The 19,024-nt window shown below is 35.7% G+C and overlaps 1 protein-coding gene across 2 annotated transcripts; it reads left to right on the forward strand.

Annotated features, from left to right (window-relative positions):
• The first annotated feature begins 8,878 nt into the window (after positions 1–8,878).
• Positions 8,879–17,031, forward strand: LOC110007848 (hypothetical protein). 2 transcript variants are annotated; one of them, XM_020671578.2, is made up of 2 exons: positions 8,879–10,871; positions 16,688–17,031. In XM_020671578.2, exon 1 carries the CDS (start codon positions 9,465–9,467, stop codon positions 10,626–10,628), a length of 1,164 nt encoding a protein of 387 aa, XP_020527237.1. In that variant the 5' UTR covers positions 8,879–9,464; the 3' UTR covers positions 10,629–10,871; positions 16,688–17,031. The 2 variants fall into 2 exon arrangements, with proteins under 2 accessions (XP_020527237.1, XP_020527236.1); XM_020671577.2 differs by lacking the exon at positions 16,688–17,031 and adding an exon at positions 11,503–11,730 and having other exon boundaries at positions 8,885–10,871.
• Positions 17,032–19,024: the final 1,993 nt, after the last annotated feature.

Consider the following 19,024-nt stretch of genomic DNA (forward strand, 5'->3'; position numbering starts at 1 on the left):
CTTTCATGGTTCTTGTATCTCATTGATTTCATCCACTTGTGCTTACTAATGGCAAGTAATTATGTCTCAAAAACCTTTATAGAATCCATGATCAAACCCCTCCCTTTATGCTATTTTAATAATTTTGTTTTTGGACTAACTTATTTCCCCACTTCGATGTTACGTTTACATTTTTTGTTTCTTTCTTATTCTAAAACTACCTTCCCCCCACCCCGGGGTGGGGATGGGGATGGGGTTGTTGCGCTCTAAGTTCTTTTAATAATTTTTTTAATTACGAGATTGTCTACAAAGAGATCATTTATCTTTTGTACATGGATGTCACAATACTATTTCTTAAATTTCAAAATAGGCGGTTATACGAGTGTCATTGAATAGACACAAAGTTCAAAAAAAAAAAACAACTCTCAAACAGTTTCATTGAATAGACACAAATTTTCAAAAAAAAAATCTCTCGGACTTTGTGACTCACCCCAAGTTACCAAATTTGGAGTGGGAATGAATGTGTCATCTATGTATAAAAGATAAATGGTTTCTTTGTATGTGGATGTCGCAATCATTATTGTCCTTTAAATTTCAAAATGGATGGTTGTAAACGTATCATTGAATAGACTTAAAGTTTCATAAAAAAATTCTTGAACTTTGTAACACTACAATGGTTGCATCCAGGGACACAACTGAACCGTACCCAACATACAATAACAATGTTTGGATTTTCTTGAGTAATTATTGTTGTACTAATATTTTGAATGTGTATTAAATGGAAAGGAGATTTTTTAGTGTTAATTTTTTTTTAGTTTTAAAAATAAAATAAAAGGTGTTCAATAAGTAAAAACAACCCAATAATTAAAGGAAAAAGTTTATATAAGGTTGCAACCTTAAAATGTAGAATTATATATGCACCTAAAAAATCCATTGGAAAAAGTTGTTTTAATATTGAAAAACCTTCTAATTAATCATCTCGATACTGAGGTATAAGAATATGAAAAAAAATAAGATTTTGAGTGCAAGAAATAGTGCATCTTGCAACACATTATCTAGACCGTCTATTTTCAAGATTTTCATATGTTTATATATTTGCATGAGTTTAACTATTTTTAGAGTTTAAAATTTTATAATTAAATATGAAAATAGATTTTGATATCATCCTAAGAATTTTTACATCAAAATTACATATTATGATAAAAATTTGACGTGTGCTTTAATTGGATTGTTTAATGTTGCAACCTTATAGAAACCACACCCATAATTAAAAGGATTGTCTACAAAGAGACTATAAGATCTTTAGGTACATAGATATCACAATCATTCCCACTCATGAGATTTCAAATTGGGTGGGTTGGGCTGAGTTACAATGTCCAAATTTTTTTTTTTGGGAATTTTGTATCTATTCAATGACATTCTTACAACCACCTATTCTGAAATTTAAAGGACAATAATGATTGTGACCTCCATGTAAAAAAGATAAATGGTATCTTTATAGACAATCTTATATTTATCTCCTATATTTCATTAGAAACATTCATTTGACCACTTCAAAGATCATAGAATTTACAACATGGTTGATGCGGAAATGGACCAGCCTCATTTAGGATTTGTTTCAACTTTCAAGTAGAGTTTAATAATATGGTGTCAAGCTCGTACTCGTCACGGCCCCGAATTCCAGTCAGAGTCAGATAAATTCACATATTTTAATGTGACTCGGGACATTTTAAGAAGTAACAACAATATCCCTAGCCTAGAGAGATTTGCCTAATTTTTGACTATCTAAAATTCCTAAATATCATAATTTGGGCCAACTCGAACGATTTTGAATCTACTCAACAAGTGTATACATCCTCTCCGTCTTTTAGCCTCTCTCTCCATATTCTCAATAGGCCACACACAAGTTGTTATGATACATGCATTAGAGACTCATATTCACGCGAGGCATGCAAGAGGAACACACAAGGTTCACATGCCCATGCACCTCACACGTTTGTTTTTACAGCATTGTTGACTTCACGTGCTTCTTTGTTTGGTGTCAAAGTCGTTGACACGAGCGACCAAATATTCCCCCTCCCTCTATCCGATTGTATTCTCTTTCCGGTCTCCGGATATGAGTAGGGCGACAGCGGGTCGGGTCTGGATTGGGCCCGACCCATACTCGGACCCAAAAAAGTATTATGGGATTCGGATCAAGATCCGATCGGATCCGAAGTCACAGGACCTAGATCTGAAAGTATAATGTGGGACCCAGACCTGGATTTGATCAGAACCGACCCAAAAGATAAAATTTCACGAGAAGAGGTTGTTTTGATGCTCAAATATCCTTAAATTGATCATCTAGAAATCAAGATACATGGATACGAGAAAAAAATGGATTTCAAGCTTTGAAAATAATGTATTTTGTAATGCATTTTTGGATCATCAATTTTCAATATTTTCAAGTTTTCATAGATCTGTCGATCTACACTATTTTTTAAGCTTTAAACTTTATAAATAAAGTTGAAAATATATTTTAAGATTTTCAGTTTTGAAACCACATTTATCGATACTATTTGAAGTTTTGTTACTAGAAGGTCTAATTACTCGATATTAAGGTACTAACTCTGATTAATTGGGGTGGACTATAAAGGTTGAAAATTTTAGGGCTTTGACCAAGTTGGTATATCTTTAACCCCTAATTTCACATCTAAGGGCTGAAAATAACCGTGACTTGTATTAAAGTTAAATATTCTTATTGTATATATTTCTTACTAAAATTGAATTTTGGTATCGTTAAGAAATTTGAATGGCAATGTGACAGGCTTGGCCTTGCCTAGCCTACGGCCTACTTTGAGCCGAAAACAAATAAAAAAAAAAGTAAAAGCAAAAATAAGAAAAAAAGAGGGCCGGGTCGGGCTGGCATTACCCCTAGCCCGGCCCTCGGGTGACAGTTTATGGCCCAACCCTCATTTTTTAGGACCGGGTAGTGTCGACAATCTCGACCTCAAGATGTATGGACATAATAAAAATTGAATTTCAAATCTTGGAATAATCCATCTTGTAATGTATCTCGTTAATTTTCACGATTTTTCAAGTGTTTATAGATATGTGCGATCTACACTATTTTTTAAGATTTAAGTTTTATAATTGGATATAAAAAATAAAGTTTTAAGCCATCACAAAGATTTCCAGTACCGAAAAACATATTCCGACAATATTGAAAGGTACTTTATTTTTTGGGGCTTCAGCGTTATACAAACCACACCCTTTAAGAAACAGCCCAGAAGTGTTAGAGATATTTGAGGATACTTGCCGAATCTTTTCCATATGGGTTTCATCAAATGTGGACTTAAAGGCATGTGGGTGGCTACGGTTTTAGGGGTTTTCAAGCTTAAGATGGGAGTTCGTTAGGAACCCTGGTCTCGCGGACTTTGGAGGAGTGGTTAGAAATTGGAATGGAGATGTTATTTTTATATATGCAAGGCCTCTCGGGGTGAGGATTACAAATTATGCCGAAATCTATGGACGGTTACATAGCCTGCGATTTTTGGTGGCAAGGAATCTGGGTTTATTATTGAAGGTGAATCTTTGAATGTTATAAATTGGTGTAAAAGGGAGCAGAAGGCACCTTGGGAGTCGAGATCTGCGTTACTACAGATTTCGGACATTTCAAGACCATTTACTTTCACTTCATGCATGTTTATTGGGAAGCTAATGTGTTGGTTGATTACCTTGTCAAATGGGATACTTTCTTATATGAGACTGCTGTATTTGACTCTGTAATCTCGTTTTGAGTTAATAATATTGTGGAACTCCTTCAAAAAATATATATATATTTGAGGATACGATGGTGGTCCTAATGTGTTTTCATTTTATTTTCATGATGCTATTTAAACGCCCCTTTTGAGGGAGGTAGGAACCAGGGCTTGCATTGTTCTTAAATTTATGAATATTGTCCCATTTCACTGCTATGTTTTTAAATTCAAGAGGTCGTTTGTATGTTTGGAAATACATTTTTAGAAATGTGTTGCAGGGAGATGAGACATTTCTAATATTTGGATCAAAATTATGGGATTGAAAAGTATTTCAGCCCGTAATGATTTTCCTCATTTCAAACCAAAAATAAAGGAATCTTAATTGTGCACAGTTCGCTTTTTCAGTATTATGCGGCTGCTCAAATTCCTGGTACCTAACTACGCCTTGCTCACAAATCTAGACTTCACTTAACAAGTAGTAGAAAACAACGCAATAAAACTTGAACAAATCAATTTTCATTGCTTGTTTTTAATGAAAGCAAAGACGATAATAACTAATTTTTTGCTCTTAAGATATACCTAGTTACCTCAAAAGAAACAAGGAAAATATATAATTAAGGAGACAAATTTTTTAACAAAATCATTAGGGTCAAAAGATCACATTTACCACTTACGAATTTGCTTTTTAATTTTCATTTCAATCAGGTACCTTCTTAAAAAATATATTAAAAAAATGTCTCTGAACTAGAAAGCCTAAACAAGAAGGTGCGGTGCAATAATTTTGCCCACCTAAGAGACTCCAATGAAATGAGAGGAGTACCCTTGCTTGTTTTAGGTCAACTTTCATGAATGTCCTGGTTATTCAAGTTTCCCAACCATAGATAAGAGCAATTTAGGTATTTTTAGATATATTATTTACTTGATGCAAATAAAAAATTAAAAATAAAACCTATGATAGTAATTTAGATATTTTGGTCCCCCATTGTGATCCCACATAAAAGTTTTATCCCTTGAATGTTATTTTCTGGGACCTGAACCTAGGACCAAGAGTTAAATACATAGATATTTAAATTTTAGGTTGGGTTTGGGTGGGAGTCCCTTACTATATTTTCGGGTCAGGATTCAAGTCCTATATCATGGGTTTGGGTCTGGACTGGGACCGGACTCGACCCATTGCCACCCCTAGTAAAGCATTTGTTTTATACAGTTGTGTTTCAAATGTTGCTACAAAAACCAACACCGAACAATTATGATCGTGCGATGAAGTTTGGATGGTGATGAAGGTAGGCGAAATCACTGTTCATTTTCACCGATAGGCGCTGGGAAGAGTTTTCATATATATATATATATATATATGGGTGCAGTTTGCATACCGATGCATCAGTAGGTGTAGGGGTAAGGTGCACCTTCAAATTTTATCCTGGTATATAATTTTGTTGTAAAATATTCTTAGGATTATTTTAAAATCTATTTTTATATCTAATTATAAAATTTGAAATTTCAAAAATAGTTAAAATCAAGTAGATCTATATACATATGAAAATCTTGAAAATGGACGGTGTAGATAATATGTTGTAAAATGCACTATTTTTTAGACTTAAAATCTTTGTATTTTTCATAGTCATACATGTCGATGTCGAGATGATCAATCAAAGCGTTTTTTAACATTAAAACTTCCTTTTCCGATGGATTTTTGAGGGGCATCCGTAGTTCTACATTATAAGGTAGCATCTTTATATAAAACTTTTTCATATATATATATAGATATATATATATGGACCCGGTTTCTATGCAGCCAAGCTCGCATTGCTAGAAATGCGGGCCTATTAATACATCTATTTTTTAGATTGATTTTTGGACTTAATTTTTAAGGACATGTAATCTCTAACATGGAGGTCATGAATATGAAAAAATAAATAAATTTTAAAAATTAAAAATAATAATTCTAGTAAGAAAACATTTGGATCGTTAATTTTCATTGTTTTTAGATGGAACTTTTTAAATGGAACACCTACTTGCATCAATCTTTAAGATGAATGATTTATACTCTTTTGAATGGATGCTTTATACTTTTTGGACCGCATATGTAGTTATGTGGTCTATCCCGCATGAAACAATTTTCCTATATATATTCAATCATCACATCCTCATGAATCGTGGATTTAAATAAATAAAAAAATTAAGCTTGTCAATCTTGCTACCGCCTCTCTAGGTTGTTCATATCCACCATACATGACTGCTATGGAGCTTCAAGTTCTACATTAACTAAATCGCAGGCCATTTCAAGGTTTAGGTTAAGGGGACAGTTCGCACACGGATGCGTCCGTTGCTGTAAAGGTAAGGTGGACCTTCAAACTTTATCATGCCATATAATTTTGATGTAAAATATTCTTAGGATTATCTCTAAATCTAATTTTATATCTAATTATAAAATTTTAAATTTTAAAAATGATTAAAATCAAGTAGATCTATAGACATGAAAATCTTGAAATTGGATATTGTAGATAATATGTTGTAAAATGCACTATTTGAGACTTAAAATTTTTTTATTTTTCATTGTCAAACATCTCGATGTTGAGATGATCAATCAAAGGGTTTTTAAACATTAAAACTAACTTTTCCAATGTATTTGTGAGGTGCATCTGCAGTTCTACATTATAAGGTTACATCCTTATGTCAACGTTTTCCTTTTCGTTAAGGGAAAAGTTTGTGTAGAGCCTAAGCTCCAAACAATCAAATTCTACCTCAAAAATTTCATTTGAATAGGTTGTTTTGATGCTCAAATATCATTGAATTGATCATCTCGACATCAAGATGCGTGGACATGAGAAGAAAATAGATTTCAAGTTTCGAAAATAATGCATCTTATACTTGACCGTCAATATTCAAGATTTTCATATTTTCATAGATATACTTGATCTACACTATTTTTTAAGTTTTAAATTTTATAATTAAAAACGAAAGTATATTTGAAGTCTATTACAAACAATTTCAATATTGAAACCATATTTCTCGACACTATTTGATGGGGGGCTCTAATTTGATTGTTTAGAACCGCACCCTTTGGATTACGCAATTTCATTTTCAAGGGGAGTTGTAAGTAGGGGTGGTCCACGTGGCCCTGAATAGTTAGGGCTTGGATAAAAAGTGTGGTTTGAGGGCGGGTCATCACAAGCGAAAGGTAGGTCTGGCCAGGCATGGGCTTGGACTATGACATGTTTAGGTTGCACTGATGTCTGGCCTAGTTCAGCTCGGCCCGACACTTATTCTTTTCATTTATTTTTCTTTGATTCTATTTGGCTTGGATTGACCCTACCGTTTTTTTTTCCTTTATTTTTTATTTGATTCTATGTGGCTTCGTCCGGCCCTCATAAGCTAGGGCTAGGCTTGGGCTGAGGTTGCTTTGGTTAGGTTAAGGGTGGGCCAGTCTTGGGCTGCCCCCAAAGGGACTAGCTTGGCCAAAGGACAGGGGTGGCTGGGTCTGTAGCTACTAGCCCTAGTTTTAAGATGCGGCTTCATCAAAAGTATATAAATTTGCGGCACAAAAGAAATAGGGAAAAAAAAAGAAATTTATCAAACTACCTATGAACAATTTATTAATATTTTACACATTTATAAACTATTCCAACTCAAACTCATGTGTTTTGATAGATATTTAAAAATTAAATATGAGTATATAAAAAAAATTTAAATAATTCATCTTATAAGTATTTGAAATAATTAAATAATTCATCTTATAAGGATTTATCAAACTACCTATGAACAATGTATTAATCACTCTTGTTTATCGGATTTCAAATTGGATAACTGTGATTATGTCACTGATTATACTCAAAATTAAAAAAAAAATTCTCAAACTTTATAAGACACCTTAAGCCATCCTAAGAACAAACTAAGGACAATTAGCAATTGTGGCCTCCTTATAATAAAAGGAAAAGTTCATTTAAAGCCAACGTTCTAAACAATTAAATTTGAGCCTACTTCATAAATTTCATTAGAAGAGGTTGTTTTCATTCTCAAGTATTTTCAAATTGATCATCTCAACATAAAAGTGCATAGACATGAGAAAAAAATGGATTTCAAGTTTTGGAAATAGTGTATTTTGTAATGTATTGTTGGACCATCAATTTTTAAAATTTTCAAGTTTTCATAGATCTATCGATCTACACTATTTTTGAAGCTTTAAACTTTATAAATGAATATAAAATATATATTAAAGCTATTACAAAGATTTCCAATATTAAAATCATATTTCCCAATACTATTTGAAGATAGGCTCTAATTTGATTGTTTAGAGCCTGGGCTCTATACAAACCACACCCTATAATAAAAGATAAAATGCCTCGTGGTATAAAAACTAAGTATATTAGTCATTTTAATACTTTATTCAACACGCTTTTCAAAGGAAGCGGTCTTCTAATTCAAGAGCTACCATGAATGTGGATAGTGGTGGCAATGGAATCGGATCCAATTGTTAGAACCAACCCAGCTCCGGGTACAGGTTTAGGTTCGGATTCAAATCTTGGACCCAATTATTGTTTGGAATGTGGTCTCACATTTTTCAATTTATAAAAATATGAAAAATATTTAAATATATAGATATTTTAATTTTGAATCAGGTTCAATTGAGCCCGATTAAGTCCAGGTCCCACATAATATTTTCTGGTCTGGATTCCATAATATTTTTGGGTTCGAGTCTGGCTAGACCCGGATCCGACCCGACCTGTTGCAAACGCCTATGTGGCCTCACAATTGGGACATTTTCCATTTTTTCGAAAAATGTGAGGGGCAAACCGACCTGACCAAAAAAAAAGGGGGCAATTTCGACCTTTCCCTCAAACGAGGAGAGCAGGATGATTGACGCACAGCAGGATAACCTAACGAAAGGGACTCGACAAAAGGGCCGAAGTAGGGGCAATTTCGTCCTTTCTATGTCATGGAAGCTAACGCCCACACAACGCGACACGTGCCCCGTCCCAGCGTACCAATCGTCCTACGTGGAACTCTTTACCTATCTTCGAAGGTTTACAATCGATAAAACATTGGCGTTTTGCCGAGTAGGCGATGACATGGCCATTTATGCCACCTCATAGAGAGGTAGTTTGACACGTGGCGCTGGCGAAATGGCATTAAAGGCCAAGGAATCGGGTGTTCTTTGCATGTCCCTCTTATTTATTAGGTTTTTTTTTTTGCCCCCTTTTTTTTTTTTTTCCTTAAATCCTTTTTTTCCTCCATTTATTTTCGCCTCAATTTAGTTTATTTTGTTATTTTCCTTCTTTCCACTTCTTTAATTTTGGGCGATACTTACCCCACGATGGCGCTAAGACGCCTGCAGAAAAAAGAGCTCTCTCTCTCTCTCTCTCTCTCTCTCTAAAAAAACCTCTCTCTCTCTCTAAAAAAACCTCTCTCTCTCTCTAGATTTCTCTCTGAAGAACCCCTCTCTCTCTCTAGATTTCTCTCTGAAGAACCTCTCTCTCTCTCTAGATTTCTCTCTGAAGAACCTCTCTCTCTCTCTAGATTTCTCTCTGAAGAACCTCTCTCTCTGTGAAGATCTCTCTCTCATTCTGTGAAGAACTCTCTCTCTCCATCGATTTTTCTCTCTAAAGAAACTATTATCTGAAACTTTATGGCGGCCTTTGAAAACCACTCGAGAAAACCGCTTTTGAAGAAACCAACTTCTGCGAAGAAACCAGAGTATCGAAACCTAAGACGAAGCGCTTGATCGAGGAGTGAGGCGTACAAGAAATGGAGGAAAGTATCCACCAGAGAAAGGTAAGTTCTTCATCCGCTCAGTTCCTGGTTTCTGGTGCCGATTCCTGTGTTTCTTTCATCAAAGGCCATTCCAGTGCTCAAACGCACCTGAGAACGATCATAAGCACCATTTTGCTGGCTGGATCTTCTTCTTGTTCAGGGAATTTAACACAGCCCGAAAATTTCTTGGAAGAATCAAGTTCCCTGAAATTTAAGACTCAGTGGCCGGAAAACGCGACGGAAAATGAGTTTTATCGTCAGAAAAATGTTCTGGGAATCGACCTTAACCTAAGGCTAGGGTTCTGTGATGATAAAGGTGTCGGGATTATTGGAGAAGAGGGAGTATTATGTAGTGATTCAGCTTGGAGTGGAGTAGGAGGAGAAGAGAAATCAAGCGTCGAGGTCCATTACTCCTCTGTAGATTCAGGTCAAATTTCCGTTCAAAAAAGCTCGTCAGAAGGCGAATGCGATCCCAAATCCGGCCAAAAGTCACCGGAAAAAACGGTCGGAGAATTTTCCGGGGTCACGAACCAAGTCTCCAAACCAGTAATTGGAGAGAGCTTTAACGGAACGGATTCACGCCCCTGTTCTGATCAAACGGTCAGGATCGTTTATCAAGACGACCTCGAGCCTTCTGATATAGGAAAAAGCACACTGACTTTGACCTCTTCCTTTACAAAAGAGGGCTGTTCCCTTGAGTTTCAGAGAGAAGAGACTCGAGAAGAGGCCGATATGGCCGCTGGTTTCGAGTTCCAGAGTGAGAAAGTAAGAGAGTTTAAGAGAGAGAAAGTCCGAAAAGAAGCCATTAGAGCCTCTAGTTTCGAGCTTGGCAAAGAGAAAGTTAGTGAAGAAGGCTGTCTAGGGTTACTTTTAGAGGCTGTTCGTCTAGTTTCAGGTGATTTTGATGATTCATTGGACACCAACGACGGAGAAGAGGAGCAAAAACCAGAGGAAAACAGAGAGACAAAGGATCCTGCGGTCAAGATTGAAGCAAAGGCGTCGAGAAACAACAAGCGCCGTTGGATGGTGGATTTCTACTCTGGGTTCGAGGACTTTGAACTCGCTCCAGTCGTGAAGTCCAAAAGAGGAAGGAACCAGGTCCTTCCAAGAAAGTATAGAGACTCTGTTCTCGAGCCATGGAAGAGGCTCCCTCGCTAAGGTTTCAAGCTCAAAACCCTAAGGATCTCGCCTTCTCATTCTCCTTCAAATGCCGTCATATTCTGCGGATCCATTTCCGGAGCCGTACATTATCAGGTCGCCATTCTTCCTTTTCATTCAACATGTTATCAGTTAGGGTTTTATATTCTCCCCATAGGGATGGAGGAATTCGAGGACGCGATGAAAGAGAGGACACAGCTTTTCGTCGAGTTCAGTACTTTCAGAGGCCTGTCTAACTTCGAGGTATTTATTTTTTTACCCCTTTTTTAACCTCCGTTACATCCTTGCATTTCTTCTTTTTTACTGTTTATGTTAAAGATGATGTTATTGCTTTCGCTCAAAAGGCATGAATTCCTCGAATTTCTTCCGAAGAAACCCGATATTGCTCTCTCTCTCTCTCTCTCTCTCTCTCTCAGTAGCCTGAATTTCTCTCACTGTGGGTTTGAAACACAGACACTCTCTCTCTGCCTGCCTGAATTTCTCGTACTCTCTCCGGCCTGAAACACACATGCACTCTCTCTCTCTGCCTGCCTGAATTTCTCGTACTCTCTCCGGCCTGAAAACACACATGCACTCTCTCTCTCTACCTGCCTGAATTTCTCGTGCTCTCTCCGGCCTGAAAACACACATGCATTCTCTCTTCTCTCGCTGGGCACCTGAAATTCTGTCGCTCTCCTACTCTGTAGGCCTGAAATTCTCTCTACTCATCTCTCTGTAGGCCTGAACTTCTCTCTACCCATCTCATTGTAGGCCTAAATCTCTCTCTCACTCATCCTCTTCAGTCCTGAAATTTGGCACTCTATTCATAAACTGTCTTCTCTCTCTCTCATTCTCGAGTTTCTATTGGAACCTCATTTTTCCCTCTCTACGGCAGGTCTCTCTCGCTCTAGAAAAACGAATTGGTTGTTGGGTTAATATTCATGGTGCTATTTGTTATGAGGGATTAAAATATCTAGAGTTTGGATAATACTATTTTTAGTTTGTTAGACTGGCATATTATTTTTATTGAGGTCTTAATCCAAAAAAACGCATAATACAATCCAAAATTTTCGCTAATGCTTCAAAATGAATTCGCCATATTTAGTGGGATTATCAAAATAAATTCCAAATATTCCAACCAAAAAACAATAAACATGGTAACGCTATATTGAGATTTGGCATTTACATAGGTTTTTTCTCAAACGGTGAGGTTTGTATGAGGCGTAAACCTTATATTATTGACGTAAGGTGTACGCTAAAACTATGCTGAAAATGCGCTTTCGGTGTCACAAAGACTTGTGAGGATACAAAGATCTATTATTGTCCTTAATTATGAAATTTAAAGTTCTAAAAACAGTGACGATCAAGCAGATTTATAAACACTAAAAAATATTGACGGTCCAAATAATATTTTAGAAGAACTACTTTTAGGACTAAAAATCCCGTTTTTTCATTTATATGAATCTGAACCTGATCGAGATATTCAATTTGGGAGGTTTTTCAGCATAGGATCAACCTTCTCTCACCTTACTCGTACAATCTAAGGTTTGACACCTTATATAAACTTTTTCCTTTCCCAAAATGCAAGGGCTTTTGTTTTGGGGTGCAGTTATATGGTCAGATATTTTGCCCCCACTAATTTTAGCATTTTTCTTTTTGTAAAGTGAGTATCATACCAGGTACCCATTCGATATTTGGGGTTAAACACTTAAGGTCACGCGTGGGAATTTGCCTGTGTCGTTGCGTGTGGTACGAGAGAGAGAGCCGCGTTAATTGCGACATCTTGTTTGAAGTTTCTATAAGGCTCAGGATAAATTAAGGTATATTTTTTATAATATGTTTTTATGAAAGTAAAATAAAATCTCACCTTAAATCCTCATCTATTTTGTACTTTCAGTAACAAAAATATTTATGATGGATTTAAATCAATGAATTTAAAAAATGTCGGTACAAAATCGTTCGATCCGACCTAAAAATTTATGTCGGTACAAGATTATCCGGTCCGATTTAAGAATCAATCGACCTGTTCCGGTTATGCGTATATATAAAAAACTGCTGAGTTATTCAATAACGGAGTGCGATGATATGAAGTTTTCCAAGACACTTGTGTGAGAGAGCATTCACTTCACTTACTAACGAAGTGAGGACTACTATATGAATTATTCCAAAAAAAAAAAAAAAAAAAAGAAAAAAAAGAAAAAAAAGAAGAAGAGAGATGGGGATTCTTCTATAAGAGAGGGGGGAACGACGATTTTGAAGTTTTATGAGGAAATCCAAAAATTCGTTGCGAGAGAGAGAGGAGGGCCATATCGGTTTTCCAACAAAAAACCAAAAAATTCGTTGGTGCGACGACTCTGTATACATAGAGAGGGACGCGAGAGAGAGGATTCTTCAACAACGAAGTGATGAGAGAGACAGAATTCTCAAACAATGTGAGGAGAGAGAGAGAGAGAGGGAGAGAGAAAGTTCTTGAAAAAACGATGTGCGAAACCCATTTAAGCTGTCTTGTCTTGACCGCTTCGACGACGGTCTAACGTTCTCTCACAAGAAAACCACAAAAAAAGAAAGAAGAAAAAAAAGAAAGTAAAAAGTGGACATGGAGCCTCATGCTCTAACCAATCAAATCAGATCCCACCTCAAAAATTTTACTAGGAAAGCTCGTTTTAAAGTCCAAATATCTTCAAAATGATTATCCGTATATCAAGATGTATAGACATAAAAAAAAATGGATTTCAATTTTTGAAAATAATGCATCTTGTAATGTATTTTTTGGACAATCAATATTTAAAAATTTCAAATTTGTATAGACATGCTCTATTTATATTATTTTTGAAGTTTTAAATTTTATAATTAAAAATAAAAATATATTTTAAAACTGACACAAATATTTTTAATATTAAAACCAAAGTTCTCGATACTATTTGAAAGTGCACTTTACTTTGATTGTTTAGATCCTCGGTTCTATACGAACGACATCAAAAAAAAAAACCTCCCTACTCAAAAGAAAACAGCAAAGTTTCGCTCCAAGCAGAGGATACACGGTGGTTTCTTTGACTGGCCTATGTAATACTCTATAAGCTTAATTTAAGATTTTTTCCTCTCACGTGCAAGACAAGCACGTGCGATACAGGTTACATAGGGATGGGTGGGTAATGGCCCGGATCGACGGGCTTGGGGTCCAGGTCTGGGTCATATTTATGTACCCCATTGGTCTGGTACGGGTCCAAAAGTATGGACCTGACATCAAGTCAAGTCGGGTTTGGCCTAGCTTCGCCCAACCTGCCCAACTTGAATATTTTAGATGCACTATTGATTATAATAATACTGTATATTATATAATCTACTATTATTTTATTATAGATTATATGATATAATTTTTAATAAACATACTATTATATAAGGAAAATTTTTCCATGTGGGTTAGACCTCATCACTACATTATGCGGTCCAAAAAGTGTAAAGCATCCATCTTAAAGATGGATGCTTGAGATGGATGCAAGCAGGTGTTCTATCTAAAAACAATGAAAACTAACAGTCCAAATGTTTTTTTACTAGAATTATTATTTCTAGTTTTCAAAATTTATTTATTTTTTCATATTTATGATCTCCATGTTAGATATTACATGTCTTTAAAAATTAAGTGTAAAAATCCATCTCAAAAATAGATTTATTAATAGGCCCGTATTTCTAAACTAACAGTCTAAATGTTTTTTTACTAGAATTATTATCTCTAGTTTTCAAAATTTATTTATTTTTTCATATTTATGATCTCCATGTTAGATATTACATGTCCTTAAAAATTAAGTGTAAAAATCCATCTCAAAAATAGATTTATTAATAGGCTCGTATTTCTATCTATGTGGGCTTGGCAGCATAGAAACCGGGTCCATCGTATAATAATATCTTATCATCAAAAGATCAAAGGAATTCTTTTTAATAAATGTACTATTATATTATTTCTCACTCTTCGCTTTGATTATTTTTTTCGAGTTAGGGGTGAGAGAGAGAGAATTCTGAAAAATAAGCATTGACCTTGCTTGGTCCAGATAGGGTCTAGGTCACTTGACCTTGATTAACCAAACGGAATATATTACTATAAATTATTTATAAATACAATTAATTATATAATATAAATATATAAAATAATTTATTAATATTTTTTATTTATAGACTTGGATCTGGCCGAACCCAGCCCAAATCGTTGGGTCGAGTCTGAGAGCGGGTCCGAGTCTAACTTAGACCTAGACGGATCGGGTCTAGGTCCCCAACCTGATCCACCCCTACGAGTTATGCCACTATTGGGCTTGTGGATAGACGGCTACGATTCGGAGATTCGTGGTAATCAATAGGAAATGTATACAATTAGACCATTTACTTTTGATATTAGGGGGTCACAATTTTCATTGACTATTAGTTTTGAAATTGGGTGGTTGATGATGTGTCATTGTTTAAGCACAAAATCCAAAATAAATTTTTTTGAATGTTGTAACATATTTTTACCTATTGGATTTTACATCTAATGACACAAAATGATTGTGACCGCCTTGTGCTCAAAATAAATGTTCTCATAGCATACAATCCATCTTCACTTGTAAGCTTCTAAAATGATTTTAAAGGTGTAGTTTCTATAAACCCTAGGCTTTGGGAAAACATAGTAAAGCCTCACTTTGAATTCTCCTCTGGAAAACACTTTGAGTATTTATGAGAGCTATAAAATTAATTTTCGACACTTACTATAAAATTTGAAACAAAAAATAATACAGATCTTGCAAATCTATGAGCACTCATTCTTAGGGAGAATCAACGGGTTAGATAATGCGTTATAATATAAACTATTTTTAGTGCTTGAAATCTTATTTATTTTCATAACCACAATGGTCAGGGCCAAGATGATCGATCTGAAGATTTTTCGATGTGAGAATTGCCATCTTTGGTTAGTTTTGGGGTGAGCCTTTTCTTCTTATGATTGGACTACAACCCTCTCAAAACATTTTCCTAATTCTAAAGGATCAACTTTAAAACGTTTTTTATTTAAATTGCCACTAGGATTGTCATAGGGTGGGCCGCCTAACTCTAAGCTCGGCCCAGGCTAGGCCCAAATTCATGATGATGAGGCTTGACCCCCAAAATATGCAGCTAGCCTGGCATAAATATATGGATTTTCTTTAAAAAAAAAGTGTATTAAAAAATTGGATAAATATTAAATAAGGTTGCAGCCTTATACTATAGAAGTAAGGTTCCCTCAAATATCTAGTACAAAAGAATGTGTTAAAGTTGCAAAACCTTTAAGCGATCATCTCAACCTCGAGATTTATGGATATTAAGAAAAAGAATTTTTAGTACTAAAATTAGTGCATCTTAACAAGTCTTCTCTCTATTTCTAATTATTTATAGATTTGCTCGATCTTGAATGATTTTTAAATATTAAATTTCATAATTAAGATTCAACATGGATTTTCAGGCGTTTGCCACCTTATGCAAAACTCATTCTAAAAAAATTTGGGGTGGGTTCAGGCTAGACTAGAATGCCTAAAAATTACTTGAGCCTACCAAGGCCAACCTCGGCCCGGCTAGCAAGACTTAACATGTAGCTTGATCCTAGGCTGGAACTGGGCCCTGCCTAAGGGTGGCAATGGGCTGGGGCTAGGCTGGGCCGGCCCTGGCCTTGGTCCGGCTCTTATCCCTATAGGACTAGCTTTATTAGGGCCAGGTCAGGCCAAAAACAAATGAAGAAAAAAAAAAAAAGTTCAGGCTGGGCCAACCGGGCCAGCACTAGCCCTGGCCTGGTCATCGGGCCATGGTTTGTAGCCAAGGTCTACTTTTTTAGGGCTGGGCTGACTGGGCTGCCTTGCCAATTGCTAGCCCTGTCCCCAGACTTGTTAACAATCCTTACTGCGGTACAGATCAACAATCAAGTTTTATGGCTGAATCTGTTGGTAGAATTTGTGAGGAAAAATGCATGTGCTAGTGTGCGAGTTCGAGCTTGATTTTGAAACATTTTCTATACAAACTATATTCCAAACACTCTTGAATGCAAAAATATGTTTGTGGTTTTTTACTGGAGCAACTTTTAACTGCAGAAGAAACCTCAAGCACAAGCATCACGCCTTCATCTTTCACTTTAGACAAGTTGACATGATCAGTGATGCATGTCCTCTTACTGTGGATGGCTTTGTTGATTTTTGACATAGATTGAGTGAGCTCAAAAGTTGGCTTCATATGTAAATTTTCAGTCACTCAGTACTTTTTGTCAGTACTTTTCCTCTTAATACCTACCCACTTAAAGTGAGTAATAATGGAATATTGTGAATGCCCTCGCTATAAACAACTATCATTTCTGTTACAAGAGTCTTAGAGAAATCTTATTATAGAGAAGAAACTGTGTAGGAACTTGGACTCAGCTTGAAGGTTGAGTTTTGCAAGCTTCTCTAAGTTTTTTTTTTTTTTCGAGAAAGGATTGCTTAAATCGTTTGAGAACCTAAATCAAGATAGGCCAAGTCAAACGTATCCTTGTACTCCTAGAAGGTTCTCTCAAGAGCTCAACTCAGATAATACTTGAGTGAGTGAGTGTGTTACTCGGCTCAGTTGAATCTCGGGAGGTGATTCAAAATAAAGAAATGTGTTGCTTGTCTAGTCTTTTGTTTTTGTAAGTAGGTACTACAATACTTTTTCTCCATTTATTTGGTATTTTCTTTGTTCTCAACACCATGTTGAACAACTTGATCAGCCAGTCAATTCCAATCTCTCCATGTACTTCTAAACCTCTATTGGTATACCATTTGGTCTTACAACATTTCCTATTTTCATTCTCTTCAAAGCTTCTTTCACCTTTGATATCCTAATACTATGAATGCATATATGACCTCTACCATCATTTATGCCGATGGTTCCTTTTATCGTTTTTTTCCCATCTTGTTCGTCATTTAATAATTTTGTAAAATACACTCTTCACTTTTTGTTGGTCTTAGAAGAGTAAGGATTTTTAAACTTTTCTTTAACCCGTCCCAAGCTTGGGCAGGAGGTGGGTTGTGTTAGGTAAGCAACCAACATAGAACTTTGCCAAAACTTTCTATGAATCCGGAATCTACTTTATCTACTTATGAACATAGTCTTCTATGGTTTATAATTCAATTTGAGTTTTGCCTACAAGGCATCTCATATAAAACTTGCAGAAAGCAACTCTAGGTTATGAAAGTGAAAAACACCAAGCTGCAATTCCATACCATAACACTCAGTCTCCCGCTAACACAGCCTTCCACACCGCTCACAATGCTCAAACTACCTGTGCGCACATCAAATACAACAACTAGCTCTCGAGTTAGAGCTTTCGAAAATTGTTTTGATTATGCGTCAGGACAACTCATAAGCACACAATTGTCGATCCTATTCATGAGGTATTACATACCTTCATCTCGGCACGCCCCTAGACATATACATAATTGTGCGAACTATCGACAGTTCAAACTTATGAGTCACTCTATGAAGCTGTGGGAGAGAGTGATTGAGCAATGACTAAGGTATAAAATGAGTGTATCAGAAAATCAATTTGGCTTTATGTCAGAGAGGTCAAGAATTGAGGAATTTTCCTACTTAGACAACTAATTGAGAAGTTTAGGGCGAAGGAAAAGACCTTAGGTCTTTATTGATATATAGAAAGTTGAGATTTGATTTGGCGGGTGTTGGAAAAGAAATGAATCTTGATTTGGTGGGTGTTGGAAAAAAAAGGAATCTCCAAGCACTACATCGACTTGGTGAAAAATCTGTACGAGAGAGTGCTAACTAATGTACGATCCACTAGTGGAGAGATAAGTGAGTTTCAATAACAATAGATTTATATCAAGGGTCAACATTAAGCACATACGTCTTTGTCTTAATTATAGATAACTTAACTAGGCACCTACAAATGAGGTAGCGTCGTGCATGTTGTTCGCGGATGACATAGTTTTGATCGGTGAGACTCGAAACAACTTCAACACAAAATTAGAACTTTGGAGAATGCTCAAGAATCTAAATGATTTAAAATTAGCCGGACTAAGACAAAATATATGGAATGTAAGTTTTTGGTAATAATAGGAGTAGATATGAAGAAGTAGTTAAGATTGACGGCAAAGAAATACCAAGAAGAGTATAATTTTGTTATCGTTGGTCGATAATTCAAGAAAATGAAGAGATTGAGGAAGATGTTGTACATAAAATTACAGCTGGGTAAGCAAAGTAGAGATGTGCAAACCAATTTTATATGATTGCCATATAACAATGAAGCTGAAGAGTAAGTTCTATATGACAGTTATGAGATTAGCTTTGTTTTATGGGATAAAATGTTGGGCGGTTAAGATACAACATACCCATAGAATTGGTTTAGCTGAGATGGATGAGTGGCAAAGACAATAAGGGATAGAATTTGAAATAAATACATT

The sequence above is a fragment of the Amborella trichopoda genome, chromosome 11, assembly GCF_054954075.1.
Source record: "Amborella trichopoda isolate Santa Cruz 75 chromosome 11, AtrichopodaSantaCruz75HAP2 v2.0, whole genome shotgun sequence".
Lineage (NCBI taxonomy): Eukaryota > Viridiplantae > Streptophyta > Magnoliopsida > Amborellales > Amborellaceae > Amborella > Amborella trichopoda.

What these genes read in the sequence shown, in the direction of transcription:
- LOC110007848 (XM_020671578.2), top strand. Translation starts at nt 9,465, where the DNA reads ATGGAGGAAAGTATCCACCAGAGAAAGGTAAGTTCTTCATCCGCTCAG.